Raw genomic sequence first — 25,847 nt, 5'->3', positions numbered from 1 at the left:
GCATACTACATTTACCAAAAAATATATATTAATCAATCACAACTTAAGAAAATCAAATTCATGCAATTGAAAAATAATTAATTATTTATAATAAACTCCTAATTATATGATATTAATATATTCAATAATTATACAATAACTATAGTATATTATATTATTATTATAATAATTATATATTATACTAATCGAATAATTATAATTTACCAATAATTATTAATCAAAACATACAATTTATAAAATTTACAAAAAACAAAAAAATGCATATTTTTAAACCATAAACTCTAACCCTAAATTTTAAAAAAAAAATCTGATATACATGCAATTTAACCATAAATTCTAACCCTAAATTGAACCATAAACCCTAAATTTTTAAGTAATTCACAATTCACAACCATAAATCCTAAATTTAACTACAAACCCTAAATATTTAAAACAATTCACAATTGACATCCATAAACCCTAAATTGAACCATATCACATTCAAGCAATTTTCTATAAATCATAATCCTAAATTTAAGCAATTGAACCAATTCGAGCAATTCGAGAATTCAACCAATTCAAGCATTCAACCAATTCAAGTATCCAATTCGAGCAATTGAACTATAAACGAATCGAATTGATTCACATTCAACAATTCAAGCAATTCACCCCTAAAATCTAATCGAATCGAATCGAATCACAATCAACAATCAATTTAATCACATTTAACAATCAATTTAAACTAATCGAATCGAATCGAATCGAATTGAATCACATTCACAATTAAACCCTAACCCTAAATTAAACTAATTGAATCGCAATAAAAAAACATACCTTCAATCGAGGAGGCTTGGGCTCGGTGGGGCAGCGGCTCGGTGGTGCAGTGGCTCGGTGGTGTAGCGAGTGAGGGAGAGAGGGAGAGGGAGAGAGGGAGCGAGGGAGATGAGAATGTCACGGTGGGGAGAGGGTGGTGAGGCGCCGACCGGCGGGGCGGAGCAGTGGCTCCAATTTTCTTTTTTTTTTTGGTTTTCTGGTGTGGAGGCGGGACAGAATGGGGCAGGGGGCGTGAGGGTTTGGGGGAGGTATATGGGGCATGGGGCGCCCGGGGGTGTGGCGCCTCACTTGCCTTATGGAGTGCCCCAGGGGCTGGCGCCTCATGCTTCATGGGCCGCCTGTGGGTATGGCGCTTCATTTGGAATTTTGGGCCGCCCGAAGCCCAGGCCGTCAGGGCAGAAATAAAAAAAAAATAGTAGACAGGAGGCATTTGTAAAATTTTCATTTTTTTTAGAGATATTAATAAAAATGGCCGCTATTTCCTTAACTCTGTTAATTGCACAACATGTGATTTTAAGCTGGGAATTTATGATTGAAAAGATATGTTGTTTTTTATTGTTTAAGTACGTTAATTTCTGCTAAAGTAAAAAGGGAAATTATGACAAACAAATAAAATGTCACCGAGCAAGTAGACAAGTTCAATGGCACATGGTAGTAGAAAGTATAAAGCATCTCATATGGTCCAGGACTCCAGGCCATAAAAAAAAAACTAACTAAAGGCCCAGCACAAAGCTACGGGTTATAAACGGTCCTGAAAGAGACCATGGACCTAATCAGTAGTAACAAGCAACAACTTTTATTTTCATTAAAATGAAAATGTAACTTTACTTTTTTTCTCTCCAGTTCATTCGATCACTGGAAGCATCCTTTTTAGTGATACATCAGACCCAACTTTTGTGTAGCTGTTTGGCAAACTTTGAGATATTTCGAGTTGTGAAGTTATATAACCAGTTATATATCGTTTAACACAGGTAAAGCTATTTGAAAATAGCTAAATAGTTATATAACCAGTTATTTGTTTCACTGTCATAATAAACATGACCCATACTTTTGGAATATTTGAAAATAAATAGCTATTAAATTTTCTAAAAACAAAATGCTACCAAGGCTGGAGCGCAATAAAAAAACTTTCCTTTTTCAAAGATGAAGTTGGTGTATTATATTATCCGGTCTTTTTAATTAATTAATTATATATATGCATTATACTTAACTGGAGGTAAAACTGGAGAGAATGTGGTGAGCAAAACAAAGCCAGGGATTGATTTAATCCAACCGAACGGATATTAACCCCGCAAATCTCAATAAAAGAAGGCGACAAAGACGCATCCGGCGATACCGACGCGTGTAGAGGAACAAGATTAGAAAAAAAGATGGCGTGATAAAAGGGGGGCAGCCAGCACTCGGCAGCGCATCTGCGCATGCAGCTTGAAAGTGATGATAATGTATTTATTAACTAACATCTAGCTGTAAAGCATAAGATAAATATATACTTAGATACTTCAATAGTTGCCAAAGATATGACAGAGACCTTATACCGTAGGTTCAGAAAATGACGCGCGGATTTCTTCACCAATGGCAATGGCTATGGCTATGGGGTAAACGACAACTTTTTAATAATAGATTAATAGAAATTGAACTTCTTGTAGTTGTAGCCTGTAGGTACCGGTACGGCCATTTTTATTAATATCCCTGAAAAAAAAGAAAATTTTAAAAATAACCCTGTTCCTCATTTTTTTTTAAATATGCCCTGACCGCCTGGACCAGGGGCGGCCCAAAACACCAAGTGAGGCGCCCCAGGGCCCGGCGGCCCATACCCCAAGTGAGGCGCCACCCCCTGGGGCGCCCCATTAGTAATTTGGTTTTTTTTTTTTTTTTTTTTGAGAAATCTTAGTATTTTGATTTGAATAATTTTGTTGAAAAAAGTGTTGGGTTTATGTATATGTGTATGTCAAAAAATAAAATATTATGTATATGTGTATGTGTATGCCAAAAAATATAATATTTGATATATTTACGAAGTGATGTCGTAAATTTTTATAACTTTAATTTTTATTTTTATTTCTTTGGTGAACTATATGTATAATATACACACATACACATACACACATGCACATACACATACACATACACATACACATATACACATACATATATACACATACACATACAAAAAAACTCACACATACACATACACATACACATACACATACACATACACATACACATACACATACACATACACATACACATACACATACATATACATATACATACACACATACACATACACATACACATACACATACACATACACATACACATACACATATACCAAATAAATCAATTCGCATAAGCAAAATAGCAAGTTTATCTGCCACCACGTCTGAATAAACCTAACAAACGACTAGTTCTTCTGGTACCAGTGGCAGGTGCGGCATTACTTGTAGAGGCTTGGCTACTAGATGATTGACTTACAGGAGGAGGGGGTTGTGTTCTACCGGTTGCTTCAGCGACAACTCTGGCATTTTCTCTTTCGTTGTGTTCGTTTATTGCATCTAAATGTAACAATGCAATTCAGTTAGTAATATAATTAAAGCATAAATAAATTTTGTACAATTCTACGTACCTGCCCTGCGCCTGTCGGAAACAGAACGGCGAGCCCGATTTCCCGACGGTCGCCTACCACCCATCTCGTCCATGGTCATTACAATACGCTTGTGTCTCCTCCTTCCCTTTCTTATCCATCCTTCTGAAGGTAATATTCTATCTCCGACATATGTAGGCCACTCATGCTGATCAGGATAAGAATGGAAAGATCCACCCCAAGTGGAAGCAAGGTAATCGGTACGGTACATGTCAGCAACATAGTGATCCTCACAGTAGTTCCTCACTCGGCATACCGCCATCACGTGACTGCAGGGTATGTGACTTAGCTGGGGTCCTTGGCATGTACAGGTTACCGCCCTGGCATCTCCGAATTTAACCACGTACTTGCAAGCCCTCTTGACAAACGCCATAGTGCCGTCTGGTTTACGGGTGGTAGGAACGTACTCATTTGGATTTTGCACTTCGAATTCTGTTCCATCGTTACCCATCGGGATCACGGTCATGGTTGCACCTTTGTCTCTGTGTCGTCTTAGTTTCTCCTCCACCCTTGTTGAAAATGACTGGTTCATCCTTATTAATTCTGCGGCCTTAGCACGCCGTTCCTGAAACCAGGCATTTAACTTGTAGAATGTGTCCTCTACAACTGCAGCCACAGGCAACATCCGGCTCTGCTTGAATACTGCATTCAGCGACTCGGATCCGTTGGTGGTCATAATTCCCCAACGCCAACCTCCATCCCGGGATTGATATATTTTCTCGTATGCTGGATCTTCGTTGACATCTCGGGGATTATTTTTCCCCACCTTCATTAAGTAGAGATTTGCCTTTGGCATGTACTACATAGAAAATAAGGAAATAGAATAATGTAAGTAAACAATTGTAGTAAAAAAAAATTGTTTTCTTAAAGTACAATAATATATGTAAACAATTGAAATGCATGTACCCTTGCAAAACTGCTAGTCATCTCTACCACCCTTCTCGGCTTTTTCTTTCTGCAATTCCATCTAAATGTATCAGTAACCCACGTGTCGCCTCCGGTTGCCTTGGAAAGGTTCTCCGCAACGTGTTGCATACACAACCTGTGCACACACTGGCCAGTACGTGTTGACCAACCGTAATCTTCACGATCAAAAACATATTTTATTCCTTTGTGCTGGTCTGATATCACACAGAAAAACTTCCCTTCCCCAATCACCCGTCTTCTTAAAAACTGCATAAAGAATCCCCAGTTCTCGCCGTCCTCGTGTTGTATACAACAAAGAACTTGCCGCAGGGCAAGTTTATACCAGCGTAGACGAGCTTGTAAAGAAAATATATGAGACTCATGTTCACGGCAACTGGGAATGTATAATACACAAAAGGGACCGAACAAGGTTAGTTGTGCTTTGTTCAACTCACCCGCACTGCGAGTTCCGCCTTTTTGCAACCCCTACGGGTTCAGGGGAAGCATGGATGATTAAGAAGTGCGAACCACCTCATACATGCAAGTCTGCGTCCACAAGGACAGACCATTCAAATCTGACAGCATCACTAATTGCCGATGCAATTGAGGAGGACATTAAGTTGGATCCATCGATGAGCATCAAGGCGGTGGCTATGACCGTCAGACACAAATACAAATATGTAATCCCAAAATACAACAGGCTGTGGAGAGGTCGTGAACTTGCGATTTGCAGGATATTTGGTAGTTGGAAGGACTCATATGGCTATCTGGCACCATTGCTCCAGGCCATGGCAAGTACAAATGTCGGCACCGTATATGAGCGATGGCATGGCCCTTTTTTTGATAAAGACGGTGTACTAATAGAGGGAGCTAAACAATTCAAGGGCATAGCATGGGCTTTTGGTCCTTGTATCCAGGCTGTGCCATACATCAGACCTGTTATCAGCATTGATGCATGCTTCATGTCTGGCCGTTACGAGGGGAGACTACTCATAGCATGCGCATATGATGCTGAGAACCAGCTGTTGCCTTTGGCGTTTGCAATTGTTCGTAAAGAGGACGGCGAGAACTGGGGATTCTTTATGCAGTTTTTAAGAAGACGGGTGATTGGGGAAGGGAAGTTTTTCTGTGTGATATCAGACCAGCACAAAGGAATAAAATATGTTTTTGATCGTGAAGATTACGGTTGGTCAACACGTACTGGCCAGTGTGTGCACAGGTTGTGTATGCAACACGTTGCGGAGAACCTTTCCAAGGCAACCGGAGGCGACACGTGGGTTACTGATACATTTAGATGGAATTGCAGAAAGAAAAAGCCGAGAAGGGTGGTAGAGATGACTAGCAGTTTTGCAAGGGTACATGCATTTCAATTGTTTACATATATTATTGTACTTTAAGAAAACAATTTTTTTTTACTACAATTGTTTACTTACATTATTCTATTTCCTTATTTTCTATGTAGTACATGCCAAAGGCAAATCTCTACTTAATGAAGGTGGGGAAAAATAATCCCCGAGATGTCAACGAAGATCCAGCATACGAGAAAATATATCAATCCCGGGATGGAGGTTGGCGTTGGGGAATTATGACCACCAACGGATCCGAGTCGCTGAATGCAGTATTCAAGCAGAGCCGGATGTTGCCTGTGGCTGCAGTTGTAGAGGACACATTCTACAAGTTAAATGCCTGGTTTCAGGAACGGCGTGCTAAGGCCGCAGAATTAATAAGGATGAACCAGTCATTTTCAACAAGGGTGGAGGAGAAACTAAGACGACACAGAGACAAAGGTGCAACCATGACCGTGATCCCGATGGGTAACGATGGAACAGAATTCGAAGTGCAAAATCCAAATGAGTACGTTCCTACCACCCGTAAACCAGACGGCACTATGGCGTTTGTCAAGAGGGCTTGCAAGTACGTGGTTAAATTCGGAGATGCCAGGGCGGTAACCTGTACATGCCAAGGACCCCAGCTAAGTCACATACCCTGCAGTCACGTGATGGCGGTATGCCGAGTGAGGAACTACTGTGAGGATCACTATGTTGCTGACATGTACCGTACCGATTACCTTGCTTCCACTTGGGGTGGATCTTTCCATTCTTATCCTGATCAGCATGAGTGGCCTACATATGTCGGAGATAGAATATTACCTTCAGAAGGATGGATAAGAAAGGGAAGGAGGAGACACAAGCGTATTGTAATGACCATGGACGAGATGGGTGGTAGGCGACCGTCGGGAAATCGGGCTCGCCGTTCTGTTTCCGACAGGCGCAGGGCAGGTACGTAGAATTGTACAAAATTTATTTATGCTTTAATTATATTACTAACTGAATTGCATTGTTACATTTAGATGCAATAAACGAACACAACGAAAGAGAAAATGCCAGAGTTGTCGCTGAAGCAACCGGTAGAACACAACCCCCTCCTCCTGTAAGCCAATCATCTAGTAGCCAAGCCTCTACAAGTAATACCGCACCTGCCACTGGTACCAGAAGAACTAGTCGTTTGTTAGGTTTATTCAGACGTGGTGGCAGATAAACTTGCTATTTTGCTTATGCGAATTGATTTATTTGGTATATGTGTATGTGTATGTGTATGTGTATGTGTGTATGTATATGTATATGTATGTGTATGTGTATGTGTATGTGTATGTGTATGTGTATGTGTATGTGTATGTGTGAGTTTTTTTGTATGTGTATGTGTATATATGTATGTGTATATGTGTATGTGTATGTGTATGTGTATGTGCATGTGTGTATGTGTATGTGTGTATATTATACATATAGTTCACCAAAGAAATAAAAATAAAAATTAAAGTTATAAAAATTTACGACATCACTTCGTAAATATATCAAATATTATATTTTTTGGCATACACATACACATATACATAATATTTTATTTTTTGACATACACATATACATAAACCCAACACTTTTTTCAACAAAATTATTCAAATCAAAATACTAAGATTTCTCAAAAAAAAAAAAAAAAAAACCAAATTACTAATGGGGCGCCCCAGGGGGTGGCGCCTCACTTGGGGTATGGGCCGCCGGGCCCTGGGGCGCCTCACTTGGTGTTTTGGGCCGCCCCTGGTCCAGGCGGTCAGGGCATATTTAAAAAAAAATGAGGAACAGGGTTATTTTTAAAATTTTCTTTTTTTTCAGGGATATTAATAAAAATGGCCGGTACCGGTACGTGCTCCATTTAATGCGGCGTTTTACTGACCAATAAAACAAATATTGAAAACCATTTAAAATGGCCCAGGCCCCTAAATCCCGAGTTTTTTAAAAATACCCAAATTTATTAATATTTTATTATAAATAACCAGAAGTTTGGCAAAATTATATTTTTGCTCAAACCGTAAGGAAATTTTTTAAGATTTCCTTACGGTTTGAAAATTATTATTTTTAAATTTTTTTTTTCTCAAACCATAAGATTTCCGTACGGTTTGATTTTTTTTTTTTTTTTAAGCCTAACTTTACACCTCTGGTTAACATATCAAAACACTTTCAAAAATCATGAAAATTTACCGACATGCATTGTTGGCTTCATAGAATAAGACTGTGAAGTTTCATACAAAATTTCAAAACAGATCATGAGATATCGGTTCTCAAAAATTGCCCGAACTGCTGAAAGAGTGTTTTTGAGCCCAACTTTGCACCTCTGGTTAACATATCAAAACACCTTCAAAAATCATAAAAATTTACCGACATGCATTTTTGACTTCATAGAATAAGACTGTGAAGTTTCATACAAAATGTCAAAACAGATCGTGAGATATCGGCTCTCAAAAATTGCCCGAACTGCTGAAAGAGTGTTTCTGAGCCCAAATTTGCACATCTGATTAACATATCAAAACGCCTTCAAAAATCATGAAAATTTACCGACATGCACTCTTGACTTCATAGAACAAGAATGCATGTCGGTAAATTTTCATGATTTCATGATTTCAAGTTCAAAGTTCAAGTATTCAAGAAGGGCTCTAGAAGTGTTCAAACCTTTGATCTCGATTGAGTGTCGAGTAACAACACGCTTAAGATGGAACAAGGTAATTCTGCTGCCTTGATTAAGTTTTATTTCTGCATAGGATGGTCTTAGGGCATGTTTAAGGGTGCGCTTATACACCAACAAGTGGTATCAGAGCCGCCCTATGCAGACAAATAGTTATACATATATATTTTCCTTTTTTTTGGGAAATAAAGAATGATTTGAACAGCTATATGTTTTCTATTATTGAATCTGTTTTTAGGTTGCCTGAAATTAATTTTAAAAGATTAGTAGATGCTAATTGATCAAACATGTAGAAAAGTTATGAATTTTTACCACAGTTTCTGGCCAAAATAGAAATAATTCCTGGCAAATACAAACTCAGTTCCGGCTAGTTTCGGCTCAGTTCCTGCCCAAAACCAAAGTGCAGAAAAACAGTGTGTTCGGCCAAAGCCGAAACATAAAGTTCCTGGCCGAAACTGAGATCGAAACAGCTACGCAGAAAACATTTTTTTTAGGAATGCTAATTCTGGCTGAGCGAAAATCATGGGGATAACTTCTAAGACGTGGGGAACTATATGTAGGTTATTTAAAGAGGTCCCTACTGCCTAAAAGTGTTATCTTTTGTTTTAGAGAGTTAAACAATGTTATTATCTATTTTTGGTCATTAAGTTTCGACTAAAATTAAGTTTTCTATGTTTGATAAGTTATTTCAGGCAATTAAAGGTTTATTTAACAGATTTAATTGATAGAAAATAGTTATTATACAAATCTGGTCAACTAAAATTAGATGAATCAATTTTCTAGAGTTGACCTTTCAGGCTAATTTTAGGTCTGCTAATTTTCTTAAGGCTAATTTTCTGATTAAGGCGTCTAGAATTAGATTTACGTCTTAGATTAGACTTTAGGTGTAATTTTAGATTTATTTAAAGGAAATTAAGGTTTATACATGTTCTGAATTTGAGTTGGTTAAGAATTAATGTCTGCAAACAGACCTCTTTTTTCGAGATGAGTTTAAATTTGTTACATGACAAGTAATTAAGATAAGGCACTTGCAATTGATGCGAATATTAGTCAGCCCAAAGGAGGATTAGTATTTGTTAAAATTGTTTAGCGCATAAGGGTAGTTTATAAAGATCAGATGTGGTAGTTGTGTGTTAATGATGTCTTAGAAAGGTCTCGGGACATGGACTTAAGTGTTCCAAAGTGAACCCCTACCTTCCGTTGACTGGCCTGGTCATAATGGATGATTGGTAATTGTACCACGTATTTATACTTTATTTACTACACCAAATTACCTAAGGTAATGATTACATCCAAAGATGTATCATTAATGGATGCGTGCTTTGGCTAAAGAAATAATGGAGTTTAGTATTTTTTTCCTTTAAATGAATTTTAAAATTATGATTAAGAATAAATCGTGACACGTAGTGATCTAAGTCTTTCCTTTGTTCTTGTTCTAAATTAAAATATACAAATTTAGAATTAAATTTCTAAAATTGAATGGTTATTTTGGTGAAATTTAATTTTGATAGGTTTCCTAAAATAAAATATACATATTTAGAATAAAATTTCTAAATTTGAGAGGTTATTTAAGGTACTTCTAAAATTAGATTCTCTCTAGATCATGTGTCAATTTCAGCATAATAAATACAGTTTTTCAGTTTTTCAGAAAAATAATGCAGCCGCACGGATTTTGATGCGACTGCACGGTTTTTGATGCAAAAGAAAAAATACATTTTTTAAGTTGGCAAACCACACAAAAATTCGTGGGGGCATATAAGTCTCTGAAAAATTTCAGAACATTTTTTTAGGATTAAAACTACAGTTATTATGATGTAAATATATATATATATATAAAATTACATCATAATAAGTATATATATATATATGTGTGTGTGTATATATATATATACATACATATATATATACATACATATATAGGATTTGGCTAATATGCTATGGATAGCTAAGAGGCCTCCCGTGCTACGGCTCAATATTCGACTTTTCAAAATCTTAACGGTCGATCCGAACCGTTTATCTTGTTCTCCATATTAATGTGTTTGGAGTCAAATTTTACATTTTTGGGAAATTTTTTACTATTTTTTTAGATTTATTGAATATCGCTGTTTTTTATGGTTCAGATTTGTCTGAAAAACAGCGATTTTCAATAAATCTAAAAAAATAGTAAACAAATTCCAAAAAATATAAAATTTGGTCTCCAAGCACATATTAATATGGAGAACAAGATGAACGGTTCGGATCGACCGTTAGGATTTTAAAAAGTCGAATATTGAGCCGTAGCACGGGAGGCCTCTTAGCTACCCATAGCACTGTAGCCAATTCCTACATATATATATACATACATATATATATACATACATATATATAGAGTTAGGCTGGGGTGCTATGGATAGCATAGTGGCCTCTATGCTACGGCTCAATATTCGAGTTTTCAAAATCCAAACGGTCGATCCGAACCGTTCATCTTATTCTCCATATTAATATCTGCTTGGAGACCAAATTTTACATTTTTCTGAATTTTTTTACTATTTATTAAGTATTTTACAAAATTGTTGATCCAACGGTGGCTGCACAAAACAGTAAAACCGTTGGATTAGCGATTTTCAAAGTGGCTTAATAAATAGTAAAAAAATTCAGAAAAATATAAAATTTGGTCTCCAAGCAGATATTAATATGGAGAATAAGATGAACGGTTCGGATCGACCGTTTGGATTTTGAAAACTCGAATATTGAGCCGTAGCATAGAGGCCACTATGCTATCCATAGCACCCCAGCCTAACTCCATATATATATACATACATATATATATACATACATATATATATATATATAGTTAGGCTGGGGTGCTATGGATAGCATAGTGACCTCTATGCTACGGCTCAATATTCGAGTTTTCAAAATCCAAATGGTCGATCCGAACCGTTCATCTTATTCTCCATATTAATATCTGCTTGGAGACCAAATTTTATAATTTTCTGAATTTTTTTACTATTTATTAAGTCACTTTGAAAATCGCTAATCCAACGGTTTTACTGTTTTGTGCAGCCACCGTTGGATCAACAATTTTGTAAAATACTTGATAAATAGTAAAAAAATTCAGAAAAATGTAAAATTTGGTCTCCAAGCAGATATTAATATGGAGAATAAGATGAACGGTTCGGATCGACCGTTTGGATTTTGAAAACTCGAATATTGAGCCGTAGCATAGAGGCCACTATGCTATCCATAGCACCCAACCTAACTCTATATATATATATATATATATATATATCTATATAATTATTATGATGTAATTATATATATATATATATATATATATACACATATATATAGAGAGAGTGGCTAATATCAAAACGTTTGCACCACGCCTCCCGTGCAACCAAGTCAGTTTTCGATTTTTAAAGTCCAAATGATCGATCCGAACCATTAGATGTGTTCTCCATATTAAAATGTGCTTGGAGACCAAATTTTACAATTTTTGGAATTTTTTTACTATTTATTAAGCCACTTTGAAATCACTGATCCAACGGTGGCTTAACCAAACAGTAAAATCAGAAGCTACTGTTGGATCAGCGATTTTCAAAGTAGCTTAATAAATAGTAAAAAAATTCCAAAAAAAAATGTAAAATTTGGTCTCCAAGCACATTTTAATATGGAGAACACATCTAACGGTTCGGAACGATCATTTGGACTTTAAAAATTGGAAACTGACTTGGTTGCACGGGAGGCGTGGTGCAAACGTTTTGATATTAGCCACACTCTCTCTCTCTCTCTTTCTCTATATATATGTATATATATGTATACATATGTATATATATATATATATGTTTATTTAGTTACATTTTTGTTTTAATTTTTGTTTTATGGCTAAGGTATAAATTATAATTCTTATAAAGGCATTAAAGTTATATTATATGTATTTTGAATTTAATTAATTAATTGATAAAATTAATTTAAATTTATTTTACAAAAGGATATTAGGTGTGCATTTAATGGATGCAATCATTAATCGGCCCAAAGGAAGATAATGGTTGTTGAAGTTATTTGTGCAATTGAGTGATAATAAAATATAGTGATGACTATTATATATTTACATGTGTCAACATTGTCGGCCCAAAGGAAGGCATGTTGTTCGACATGTTATTAAGTTATCAATATTTTATTGTTGCGCCGAAGTATCATAAGAAATTAATTTGTTACCCAAAGGTGATCAATTAATGGAAAAACAATGCTTTGGAAAAATCATATCATATATCTTGAGTAAGTTTGGCCTTTATTCGAATGTAATTTATTTTATTAGGTATTTGGAACGCTCTAGGGGTTATAAGTTGTAGAATTCAACAGAATATTTAGTTTTCGAGTTAGGAAATGCAAAATTCTTTGATGATAATGAGTTTGTGGGGGGGGGGGAGATACGATAAAAGATAACATTTTTGAAGAATAATACATGAATGAGAATGAGACTCAGGGCTAAAGTCCTAGTTTTGTTCACATTCCGATCCCGCTTAATATCGAAAAATGATCTTTTATCAATAGGCAAACTCCACCTCAAACAACTCAAATAGAGACTCATCAGGACATTCAGAACACAAATAGACCCGAAACTGACCAAATCCAAACATTGCTTCAAGCGATGTCATTGGCAATATACCTGTGGGTAATTCGGAAGATAGTAACAATGTTGTTCATCCCGTTGATGATCCAGCACCCATGCCACTTAGGAGATCCAGTAGAGATAAAAGATCTACAACTTCAAAAGAATTTGTTTATATTCAAGAACATGAGTTTGACATTGGTGAGTTTGAAGATGGTCCTATCACATTTAAACAAGTTATGGAAAGTTCTAACTCTCTAAATTGAAAAGATGCCATGAATCGGGAGATGAAAATAAAGGACAATGATGTTTGGGATATTGTTCCATTACCTAAGGATAAGAAACTTGTTGGTTGCAAATGGATATTCAAATCCAAATGGGATTCAAAAGGTAATGTTGAAAAAAAATACAAGGCACGTCTTGTCGCAAAGGGTTTTACACAGAAAGAAGGCATCGATTATAAAGAGATTGTTTCGCCAGTTTCTTCGAAAGGCTCTTTAAGAATTATATTGGCATTGGTTGTGCATTTCAATTTAGAACTTCATTAGATGGATGTCAAAACGGCGTTTCTTAATGATGGCATTGATGAAACGATTTATATGATGCATCATGAAAACTTTGTATTAGGTGATTCAAAGTCTATGGTTTGCAAATTAAAGAAATCTATCTATGGACTCGAGTCTAACTTAGTTGATGAATGCATATACCTTAAGTTCTGTGGGAGTAAGTTCTTATTCTTGGTTTTATATGTAGATGATATATTGCTTGCCAGTACGATATGAATATGTTGCATCAAACTAAGAACTTTTTATTTAAGAATTTTGAAATGAAAGATCCTTGTGATGCTTCATATGTTTTAGGGATTGAAATACTTAGGGACAGATCCCGAGGTATTCTAGGTTTATCCCAAAAGAATTATATCAAAAAAGTTTTGAATAAATATGGCATGTGAAACAGTAAACCAAGAGATACCCCTGTAGCAAAAGGAGATAAGTTTAGCCTTAAACATGTTAGTTTGTAATAATCTAGAAGTCAATAATACGATAAATTATCATAAAGCTTTGTTCATGAATTGAATGTTTATTTATATATCATTTTGTTGCCTTGAGTATTATTGAATTTATGGATCATTTCGAGTTCATGACTGAAATTGTGAAACTCCATAATATAGATGATATATACTCTTAAAAGGTCACTGACCAAGGTAATTAGCAGGAACACTAATTACCGCGATAAGGTTAGTATATGGATTAAAAGATGGATAAGTTTTGCAAACCACCTGACACGAGATGTCATTTTAATCACATAGATACATGTTCTAGGAACATGGTATTTGACAGACCCCAAATGAAACATTAAATAGAATTGTGTTCGTGTCATTTATGTTTTCATTCAGTGTCACGTTCTACAGTATGAGGTATTTATCGTTCCCACTGAGAAATATGTATGTGTGATTGTTATCCACCGCTGTCCGTAAAAAACAGTCATAACGGTAGCTTTTCCATATGTATAGCTTAGCTGAGGAAGTGATAGTTTACCAAGAATACTATTTGTCCCTCGTATCTCTATACGAGCTATAGCATCACTGGGCCCCTTGATAGAGTTAGATTATCTGCTAGCGGTATAATTACAAGAGTAATTATATTTGATAATCTGCTCAAGATCAAGAAAAGATTCAGTTAGCAAGGATGACACACATCTACCTTGAAACTGATCTGATAGCTATGAGACAGAAGAACAGACACAAGTAAATTGTTTACTGGATCGTGATATTGTACAGTACAACATCATCTGTGTAATTGGATGGTCATGATGTGTTGCCAGATGCCACCCATGATTATAGAAGTTAAAACAGTTTTAACTCTATTTACCAACATAACACAGATCCTATTGGGTCACACCATATAGGAGTTAATCAGAAAATCTTATTGTTATTGATTATAAATTGGTTATGATCAATAGTAAGATGGTTATAATTAATTATACGTGTTATAATTAAATTATAAATGTTATGTAAAAATAACAAGCAAAAACATTGGTTAATTTATAAACGTGTGTGACACGTTGTATAAAAGTTAACTGGTTGATTTATAAATGTGCAGGACACGTTGTATAAATTACCGAAACAACAAACCGCAAGAAAAATATATATATAATTATTCAGAATAATTATACGAATATTATTTGTGTTCGGGCCGAGGGCATTCGGGTCTTTTCAGATTCGTCCTTATCCGCATGACATGTCATTGATCCTATCCAGATGACATGTCATCAATCCTATCCACAAGGGCAAAATGGTCATTTCACACCTATGCCACCTTGCATGTGTAGAAACATGGAGAAGAGTGTGGAAGGGTGTGGAAGGGGTATTTTGGTCATTTCACATATAAAAGGATGAGGTGTCTGTTATCACATTATTAGACCTATCATTTCGACTTGTTTCCATACGAAAATCTATGTTTTGAACCAACAAAGGGTGCCTTTTACATTGAACATCCATAGAATGTGGTACTGCTAAGTTTTGGTTCTTACTTTGCAGGAATCAGGCGAAATTGGGCAAAATCAGGCAATTGGCAGACTTCAGGAAGCTCTGATGCGAGTCGCATTCATCTGGTGCGAGTCGCATCCAAGCCCAAAGCGACCTGCGATGCGACCCTCACTGCTCTCTCTTGAAGACCATCTGATGCGAGTCGCATCTACCTGATGCGAGTCGCATCAACTGTTGCCGCCCAGTTCAAATTAAATCTGACAAGCCCAAAGTCAACTCTGTTGCCTATATAAGGAGGTCCTATGCCAGAATTCGGGGAGCTTTTTCCCCCTTTACATTCGAGTACACTTAGAGAGCAGAGATCAAGAGAGAAGAAGGAGATTGGAGCTTGATTGAAGAAGAGGAGAAGAAGGGAAGATTTCAAGATCATCTCCAATCCACCTTGGATCTTCGAGCTTCATTATGATCTGCCTATTCTATCTCTCTTTTATGCTTTCTTTTGCTATGCTTGAGTAGATCTCTAGTTCTTAGGGTTAGGATGTAGTCTCTAAACCTTGTCTTTGAGTTGCATGATGATTCGATCTAAGTTTGAACTTGTGTGATTGTTGTTTGAGTATTCATTGTTTGCTTGATTGTGATTTCTTGATTGATTCTTGATTGTCTACTGTTAGATGTCTATAGCATCTCTTCTAGTAATTTGCCCTTGATGTATCTTGTAATTGTGATTGAGCATTTGAGGTAGATCTAAGATCAATAGTAGCCGAGAGGTGAAATTTCTATTATCGAAAGGTTGTAGATACTTCTAGTTAACCAGACAATCAATTTAGGTTAGATACCAGTAGGCGAGAGCCACAGGTTGAAGCCTCGCACAAGAAATCAACTTAGATACGAACACATGTCAGCTCTGCTCGAGGGCCATGCGACCCGCATCAGAGATGATGCGAGTCGCATCATACGGGTCGCATCAGAGATGATGCGAGTCGCATGATAGGTCCAGAGAAGGCAAAGTTTGGGATGAAACCTGAAACCCTAGGAACGCCTTTTATCATTGTTCAAAACCAAAACTTTTAATTGCTTTCATTTACTGTTAATTGAATTGACACCCGAAATTAGGAAATTGAAACGAATTCAAACCAAACCCTTCACACTTCTAGTACTTAACTCGGATTTGTAGAAATTTAGAATCGAATTAAACCGTCCCTGAGGATCGATACCTTAATATACTACACGGATAGGGTTGTGCACTTGCAACCTTAGACGAGAGTAAATTCAAGGTTTAAACTGGTACAACTTGTTGTACCTGAAACTTTGTAAGCACACTCTGAGAAGTGAACAAGTTTTTGGCGCCGTTGCCGGGGACGGCTATCAATTCCTCTCTAGATTTACACTTTTCTTAGTTAATCTAGATTTTAGTTTGTATCTTTTCTTTTGCTTTACTTCTTTATTACTAAAAACTGGCTTTCATCCCCCCTCCTGCAGGTAAATACAAGCTGACTTACCAACTGAGGAGTAGAGGACCACTCTTCGACGAAACACCTCCAGAAGACACAGTTCCTGCTCAGACATCGACTGAAGCGACTCGCACAGAGGTTGACGCGACTCGCATCACAACCGAAGTGACTCGCATCACTACTGAGGCGACTCGCATCACAGAGACAATGTCAGAACATCCGAGCAGGGAGGACAGGGATGCAGAAAGAAATAGAGAGCGAGAAGACTTGACTGACCAGTCTGACGACGACATGGATGTCTTCATGCCAAGGACCTTGCGAGAGTTCAATGTACCAAGGGCTGGAGATGTGAGAGGCGCAATCCGGCTGCCGCGCATTCCAGGACAACAACCCAACTTCAATCCGGGAGTTGTCAACATGGTGCAGCAGAACACCTTTCATGGACTCGACCACGAGGACCCGCACTCTCATCTCCAAACATTCCTCGAGTGCATCACGACCATCAAAACCAACGGTGAGAATGCTGATTACACCAAACTTGCTCTATTTCCTTTCACTCTTAGGGACAAAGCAAAGAAATGGTTAGGATCTTTACCTAGGGACTCAGTTTTGACTTGGAGGGAATTGTCCAAATTGTTTCTGACCAGATTTTTCCCTCATAAACGAACTGCCAAGGTAAGACATGACCTGACCAGCTTTAATCAAATTTTTGATGAACCCCTGAATGAGGCATGGGAAAGGTTTAGAGAATTGCAATACTCTTGCCCACACCACGGTATACCAGACTGGCTCTTGATCCAAACATTTTATGACGGCTTGAACGAAAGCACTCGTGCTTACGTCGACGCTGTTGCTGGAGGCGCGCTGATGTCGAGGGAGCCTTTAGAGGCTATGAACTTGATAGACAGCATGGCGCAGAACCAGCAATGGTCCGGCCGTGACAATTCAAGACGAAGAGGAGGCCAAGGAGGTAGCCAAGGAGGTGGCAAGTACGAGGTGGATCACATCACAGCTCTCACCGCTAAGATGGACGCCATGCAGGGAGCGATGGACAAGCTCAGCGTCAAAGCAGTTGAACAGCAACCTCAAGCATGCGTCATGTGTGGTGATGAGAGACATGCTTACGAGCAATGTCCGTTGGTGCAAGCTGACGAGGAGAGCGAGCAGGTAAATTCCATCAACAATGAACCTTTCTTTTTTCCAAAACCTCCCATCAACCGATCCTACTCCAAGGATCCAATGGAACAACAGAATTGGAATAGGAATCAAAACAACCCTGCGCCTTTCAACAATGCTCCCAGGCCCCCTTTCACCAACCCCACCAACAACCATAACTCCTTCATCAATACATCATCCGGCAACAACTGGAACAATTCTTCTGGAGGAGGCAACAACAGAAACTTCTACCAAAACGCCTCCTTCCCCAATCAGAACAACCGAGCACCTCAAGCTGGCCCTTCCAGACCGTATGTGCCTCCCTATGCGACGAACTTCACACACGAGCAAGGGAAGATGAACCAGATGATGTGGGAGCAAATGCAATCAATGGCAACTCAAATGGCCACCCAAAGCAAATTGTTGGAGCAACTGAGTCATATCGTCACTTCTAGCCAACCTCAACCTGGCAAACTGCCAGCGCAGCCAGAACCAAACCCCAGAGGAGAAGCTAAGGCGATCACACTGAGGAGTGGGACCCAGTACGATGAACCAGCTTTCCCAACTGATCAGATTCTAATTGATGCAACTGGCACCACCCCTGATGCGACTGGCATCAACCCTGATGCGACCTGCACCACCACAGTGCGACTCGCATCGACTCCAGAAGAACCTCTGGATGCGACTCGCATTGGTACAGTGCGACCCGCATCAAAGGAATCTGACAAGTCTGACAGAGAGAAAGGGAAAGGAGTTGAAAAACCTTACAGACCACCTGTGCCCTTTCCTCGACGATTAGCTGAGAACAAGTTGAACGCACAATTCGCGAAATTCACTGAGGTGATCAAAGGCCTGCAAATCACGATCCCGTTCACCGATGCCTTGACTCAAATGCCCTCCTATGCCAAGTTCCTGAAGGATATTCTGTCCAATAAGCGAAGCTTGGGGGGAAATGAAACGGTGAAGTTGACAGAACAATGCAGTGCCATTCTGAAGAACGACCTACCTCCCAAATTGGACGATCCAGGTAAGTTCTCCATTCCTTGCATCATAGGAAAGGCGACAATCAGGAAAACTCTCTGCGATCTAGGAGCAAGCGTGAGTCTCATGCCACGCACGATCTACGAGCGAATGGGGGTAGGTGAGCTCAGACCAACGCGAATGTCATTACAACTAGCAGACTCCTCGGTACGACTACCACTTGGCATTGTGGAAGACGTACCAGTTCAAGTCGGTAAGTATTTCGTACCTGTCGATTTTGTTGTCATGGAGATGGAAGAGGATAAGGAAGTCCCCATCATCTTGGGACGACCTTTCCTCAGAACAGCAGGTGCAATCATCGACGTCTCTCAGGGAACGCTGACCATGAACTTTGGAGGAGAGAAAGTGTGTTTTCAAATCGACCGCGCCATGAAGTATCCTTCAACCGAATCTTGTTTCCGAGTAGATGTGATCGAAGAATGTTTAACGGATTTGGTAGAAGACTACCTTCTTGAGCGGACCAATGAGAGTATGAACGAGCACTTCGAATTTCTGTCTGAAATGCAAGTTGAAATAACGAATTCGGAAGTATGTGGAGCAGATGTGAAAGCAGCTGCCTTTGGTGAGACTGGATGCGACCCGCATCAACCCCATGCGAGTCGCATCCCAAGGTCTGGAGAATTTGGAGCTAATAGAGGCGACTCAAGTACACCTTATGCGACTCGCAAGGAGTGTGATGCGACTCGCAAGGAACATGATGCGACTTGCATCAAAGCCCAGGCAGAGAAACCCACTCTTGAGCTCAAGCCTCTACCAGCCAACCTCAGGTATGAGTACCTTGGACCAGATCAATCTCTCCCCGTTATAGTAAACGCCGAATTGAATCCCGAACAAACCGCCAAGCTTTTGGAGAAATTGACACTTCATCGAGGGGCGATTGGGTATTCGATCAACGACTTGAAGGGGATCAGCCCGTCCATCTGCTCACACCGAATCTTCTTGGAGGATGATCACAAGCCATCTGTTGAGCACCAAAGACGGCTCAATCCGAACCTGAAAGAGGTAGTCAAGAAAGAAATTCTCAAGCTTCTAGACGCCGGTATTATATACCCTATCTCTGACAGTAGGTGGGTGAGCCCAGTCCACGTGGTGCCAAAGAAAGGAGGGGCAACGGTGGTGAGAAATGCGAAGAATGAACTGGTCCAAACCCGTGTGGTGACGGGACATCGCATGTGCATCGACTACAGGAAGCTGAACGCAGCCACACGCAAGGACCATTTCACTCTGCCATTCGTTGACCAACTCCTCGAACGACTTGCATATCACTCCTACTTCTGCTATCTGGATGGTTACTCTGGTTTCTTCCAGATACCGATTCACCCACAAGACCAAGAAATGACCACTTTTACCTGTCCCTACGGTACGTACGCGTACCGTAGGATGCCATTTGGTCTGTGCAATGCACCAGCAACCTTTCAAAGAGCCATGATGGCCATCTTTTCAGACTTCATTGAGAAAGAGGTTGAAATTTTCATGGATGACTTCTCGGTGTATGGAACATGCTTCGACACTTGTCTGACCAACCTGTGCAAGATCTTGCAGAGATGTGAGGAAGTCCATCTCATTCTGAACTGGGAGAAATGCCACTTCATGGTCCAGTCAGGAGTCGTCCTTGGACATGTCGTGACCTCAAAAGGCATAGAAGTCGACAAGGCCAAGATCGAAGTGATCGAGAAACTAGAGATTCCGACGAGCGTCAAAGGAGTTCGAAGCTTTCTTGGACATGCTGGATTTTACCGTCGGTTCATCAAGGATTTTTCCAAGATTGCTAAGCCATTGACCAATCTGCTCATCAAGGAGTCTGACTTTGTCTTCACTGAAGAATGCGTCAAATCTTTTCACAGCTTGAAGGAGGCTCTCATCTCAGCACCTATCCTGCAACCACCTGACTGGTCTCTTCCCTTTGAGATCATGTGCGATGCGAGCGACTACGCAGTAGGAGCTGTTCTTGGGCAGAGGAAGGGAACGATGCCATGTGCCATCTACTACGCTAGCAAGGTGCTAGACCCTGCCCAGATGAATTACACGACTACCGAGAAAGAACTTCTTGCTGTTGTCTTTGCTCTTGACAAGTTCAGGTCGTATCTGGTTGGTTCAAAGATCATCATCTACACCGACCATGCCGCGCTCAGGTACTTGTTGAAAAAACAGGACGCAAAGCCTCGGCTGATAAGATGGATTCTTCTCCTACAAGAATTCGATCTTGAAATCAGAGACAAGAAAGGGGTCGAAAACACCGTAGCCGACCATCTCTCCAGACTCTGTTTGGATGACGAGAGTTCTGCCGACTTGCCAATCGATGATTCCTTTCCTGACGAGCAGCTTTTCTCCGCTTCAACTCTGGCTCACCTTGATGCGACTCGCATGGAGTGTCTTGCGACTCGCATCCTTCATGATGAGACTCGCATGGGAGTCAATGCGACCCGCCTGAGCAGGTATCCAGACCCTTGGTATGCAGACATGGCCAATTACCTTGCCTCTGGGATCCTACCAAACGCCATGACTTACCAGCAGAGGAAAAAGCTAAAATCTGACGCAAAATTATTTTTCTGGGACGATCCCTTTCTTTTCAAGTTAGGGATCGACAACCTCCTCCGACGCTGTGTACCACATGAAGAGACACGTTCCATTCTCGAGCACTGCCATTCATCCGCCTATGGCGGACATGCCTCGTTCTCCAAAACGGCCGCCAAGGTTTTACAATGTGGTTTCTTCTGGCCATCTATCTTTAAGGATGCGAAAACCTTGGTGATGTCATGTGACAAGTGTCAACGCACTGGGAACATCACTAATCGCAATGAGATGCCTCTCAACTCCATTCTTGAGGTCGAAGTCTTCGACGTGTGGGGCATAGATTTCATGGGACCATTTCCAGCTTCATGTGGAAATGAGTACATTCTAGTTGCGGTTGACTACGTTTCAAAATGGGTCGAGGCAGTGGCCTGTCGAAGAGCTGACTCAGACGCGGTGAAGCGATTATTCAATGATGTCATCTTTCCTCGCTTTGGAGTGCCAAGAGCTGTCATCAGCGATGGAGGGAAGCATTTCATAAACCGTCAATTCAACAATCTCCTGCAGCGACATGGAGTGACGCACAAGGTCTCCACCTCTTACCATCCTCAGTCGAACGGCCAAGCTGAAATCTCCAACAGGGAAATCAAATCTATCTTGGAGAAGACCGTGGCAAGAACAAGGAAGGATTGGTCTTCGAAATTGAGTGACGCACTCTGGACCTACCGTACAGCATTCAAAACACCGATTGGGATGAGCCCTTTCAAGCTGGTGTATGGAAAGCCGTGTCATCTGCCAGTTGAGATTGAGCACAAAGCGTTCTGGGCCACTCATGCTATCAACATGGACTTGTTAGCAGCTGGAGAGAAGCGTATCCTCAATTTGCACGAATTGGAAGAGATGCGTCAGCACTCATACGAGAATGCGAGGATCTACAAAGACAAAACCAAACGAATTCATGACAAACGCATCATGTCTCGCGACTTCAAGGAAGGCGATCTGGTCCTCTTGTTCAATTCCAGGTTGCGACTCTTTCCTGGGAAATTGAAAACCAGATGGTCAGGTCCGTTTGTGGTACGAAAGGTGCACCATTTCGGCGCGATTGAAATTGGGAATGACACATGTGGGGATTTCAAAGTGAACGGTCAGCGTCTCAAGCACTATGTGGCAGATCATGATTATCAGGAGCGGGTTGTTCAAGACCTCTCTGACCCCGACTCACCGGAGGATTAGCACAGAGAAGGTCGAGCTTGAGACCTGAAACAAGCGCTTCTTGGGAGGCAACCCAAGCCTTTTCAGTTTACTTTTAGTTAGATTAGTTAGCTATTTTTTCCTTTTTATCGAAAAGAATTACCAACTTTCACTTGATGCGACTCGCATCATCTCAGATGCGACTCGCATCAATGCAAACCGACGCAGCATCAAAAGGGTGCGCCCAAACGACGCGAGTCTCACCATATAACCCTCACCCGCACCCCCTGTTCTTTTCTTCTTCCTCTGCCCAGCGAACCCCACCTCTCCTTCTTCTTGTTCTTCTTCGTTGCGACTCGAATCAACTCCGTGCGAACCTCAACCGACCCCTCAACCCAAAACCCTAGCCTCTCCCTTCTCCATCCGCCGGCCTTCACCTCCTCTCCATCGATCACACCCGTCTCCATCTCCCCCTGCCGAAACCTCCTTCTCAGTTCCCTTTTCTCCATTGCCACGATCACAACCCTCTCACTCTCTCTTCTTCCGCCTCTGCTAGATCGCCTCTGCCGCCAGATACCAGACAGTGCGACTCGCATCGCTACCCAGTGCGACTCACATCGCTTACAAGGCGACTCGCATCAACAGTCAGGCGACTCGCATCACAGCCATCATGAGTGATCCAGAATCACCCATGAACCGCGAGCTCCGATCCAAGCACAACCAAGAGCGCCGACAACGCGAGCTTCGCCGACAGAGGGATCTCCGTATCCAACAGGGGATACCGGACCCTACTCCCTCCCCTTCAGAGTCTGAGGACCAAGACTGGTCTCAGCTAGGCGCCAGTTCAGCTCGCACCAGTGGTAACTCCTCTCACTCTTCTTCTTCTCATTCTTCTCAGTCTTCCTATCACCCTTCTCCCGCACAGGCAGGGGCTGGGTTGGGCACTATAGAGTACAACTCTGATGACTCTGACCCCATCTCGGGTAGGGAAACCCCCCGAGCAGCAGACTACCCAGCCCCTCACTTCACTCTCTCCAGCCATGGTATGCTGGAACGCTTTCTCTACCTCAGGCAGCGCACTTATGAGAACACGCGCCGAGTCGATTTCGACACTTTGGATGCCTTTGGGGTTCGCGAGGAATTCCTTCGTCTCACTGGAAGGATCGGGTTCACTCCCGCCTTCTGGGCAATCGAGCGTAACTGCTACACCGAGCTTACCCTCGAGTTCCTCTCCTCTCTCAAGCTGCGTCAGGATGTGCATGGCAACTACTACATCAAGTTCCAGATGCTCAACCAGACGCACCGGCTCACTCTGGTCCGACTCCGTGAGTGGTTCGGAGTTGACAGCGACCCCGATACCGATTTCCTTGACCATCGTGTGGGGTTCGACAAGGCTCATTTCTGGCGTCTGATCTCTGGGATGATGAGTGCCACCAGTGCCCAGTACCGCAGCATTGCCATCTCTCACCCGGTACTGCGGTGCATCCAGCGCACCATCGGCTGCTCTATCTTCGCACGCGGGGAGACTGCAGCCCGAGTCAATGAGGAGGACCTTTGCCTTATGGACCACATGCTCCGTCCTGAGGCTGAGTTGGTGCGACCGGACCTGATGTTGTTCATGGTCCGTCACTGGGTGGATCTCCAGCGCAACACGAAGGTGGGTGGCGCTGTTCGCATTGGCGCCTATGTCACCCTGATCGCTGACAGGCTTGGCGTCTCGACCGCAGGCCTCACTCTCTCTACTGGCCATCTCACCCTGGATGCCAGAGCATACGAGCGGGCGACTTTTCTAAAGATTGAGCGCGGTCCTGCTGGCCACCGTTCTCGGTACTTCTGGGCTCTGAAGGGTCATGGCTTGCATCTGATGCCTCTCCGCCTTGCACCCTTGTCTTTCGATGATGAGAGCACCTGGTTTTTCACCAAGCCCCTGCCAGACGAGCCGGCGCCACCTTCTCCTCCTATCCAGCCTACTTCTCCAGTCCATGATGACGTCGCCATGCCAGATGTCCCTCTCTCTCCTGCCCGCCCTTACACTTCTCCTATGCACTTCCATGATTCCACATTCCAGGCAGACACATCTCCCTTCCAGGCAGGCACATCTACCTATCATGCTGGCCCCTCCACTTCATATGCTGGTCCTTCCTATCCACCACCAGTTCCCTCACCCACTATCCAGGATATCTACAGCCTCGTCTATGACATGAGGTCTGAGCAGGGTGCCATTCTCTACGACTTACAGCGCAGAGTGGGTGACATTGAGGATGTTTTGCGCGATTGGAGGTTCGACCCCTCCGATGACTGAGCAGGTTTGTTTTTCTTCTCCCCTTCCCTTTGCTTTATCCTAGAGTCTTGAAGCATTGAGGGCAATGCTCGGACTAAGCTTGGGGGGGTGACTTTAGGATTTTTTTTAGGATTTATTCGTTCTTACTTAGGCCATGTTTACTTGTTTATTGCATTTTTAGGTAAGAATTTGTGTGATTGTGTAAATTGGAAACTTTAAAAAATAATTGTTGGTGTTGATCAGGATGACCCTAGGAGATTCGAACTATCCCATAATTAACCAACAAACTGATGAGGACGAATGTTTTGACCATTTGTAATGATGAAAACTTGAAATGCATTGAGAAACTCATTTAGAAATTGACTTGTGCCTTCTCAAATAGGAAAATGGGGGTTATTGATAAAGAAAGTTTGGGATATCATTTGGTATGAATGAATATCAAAGGATGTGTGTATTCATGATATGTGCAAAAGAATAAAAATATAATAATAGATGGAGAAACCAAGAGTACTGGCAATAAGTCCTTTTTAGGGCGCCTTTGAGCTCATCTCCTAAATAAAACAAAAAAAAAATAATATAAAAAAAAAAAAAAAAACGAAAAGACGGAGAACATAAGAGTACTGGCAATAAGTCCTTTTAGGGCGCCTTTGAGCTCGTCTCCCACTTAAAAAAAAAAAAAAAAAAAAAAAATTTGCACATATCAACACGCGAAGTCTGCAACTTTCTGACCTAAGCTTGTTCCAAGCTTGGGGGGGTTA

The 25,847-nt window shown here is 40.9% G+C and overlaps 2 protein-coding genes across 2 annotated transcripts; one reads left to right on the top strand and one right to left on the bottom strand.

Annotated features, from left to right (window-relative positions):
* Positions 1 to 2,434: 2,434 nt before the first annotated feature.
* Positions 2,435 to 4,646, bottom strand: LOC144569215 (uncharacterized). Its single transcript, XM_078319457.1, has 4 exons — positions 4,364 to 4,646; positions 3,440 to 4,256; positions 3,234 to 3,368; positions 2,435 to 2,502 (listed from the first exon to the last, which is right to left on the bottom strand). The coding sequence occupies exons 1-4, from the start codon at positions 4,634 to 4,636 to the stop codon at positions 2,435 to 2,437; spliced, it is 1,293 nt and encodes a 430-aa protein (XP_078175583.1). The 5' UTR covers positions 4,637 to 4,646.
* A 226-nt stretch (positions 4,647 to 4,872) lies between these two features.
* Positions 4,873 to 6,901, top strand: LOC144569214 (uncharacterized). Its single transcript, XM_078319455.1, has 3 exons — positions 4,873 to 5,718; positions 5,826 to 6,642; positions 6,714 to 6,901. Exons 1-3 carry the CDS (start codon positions 4,873 to 4,875, stop codon positions 6,899 to 6,901), a joined length of 1,851 nt encoding a protein of 616 aa, XP_078175581.1.
* Positions 6,902 to 25,847: the final 18,946 nt, after the last annotated feature.

The sequence above is a fragment of the Carex rostrata genome, chromosome 18, assembly GCF_964058835.1.
Source record: "Carex rostrata chromosome 18, lpCarRost1.2, whole genome shotgun sequence".
Lineage (NCBI taxonomy): Eukaryota > Viridiplantae > Streptophyta > Magnoliopsida > Poales > Cyperaceae > Carex > Carex rostrata.
The sequence above is the reverse complement of the archived record's forward strand: the minus strand, read 5'-3'. Positions and strand labels throughout refer to the sequence as shown.

Coding starts and splice junctions, on each gene's coding strand:
- LOC144569215 (XM_078319457.1), bottom strand. CDS start 4,636: ATGCAGTTTTTAAGAAGACGGGTGATTGGGGAAGGGAAGTTTTTCTGT. Junction 3,369..3,439: donor TTCCGACAGGCGCAGGGCAG/GTACGTAGAATT, acceptor TGTTACATTTAG/ATGCAATAAACGAACACAAC. Junction 2,503..3,233: donor TAATGCCGCACCTGCCACTG/GTACCAGAAGAA, acceptor CTTTTTTTTCAG/GGATATTAATAAAAATGGCC.
- LOC144569214 (XM_078319455.1), top strand. CDS start 4,873: ATGATTAAGAAGTGCGAACCACCTCATACATGCAAGTCTGCGTCCACA. Junction 5,719..5,825: donor TGACTAGCAGTTTTGCAAGG/GTACATGCATTT, acceptor TTTTCTATGTAG/TACATGCCAAAGGCAAATCT. Junction 6,643..6,713: donor TTCCGACAGGCGCAGGGCAG/GTACGTAGAATT, acceptor TGTTACATTTAG/ATGCAATAAACGAACACAAC.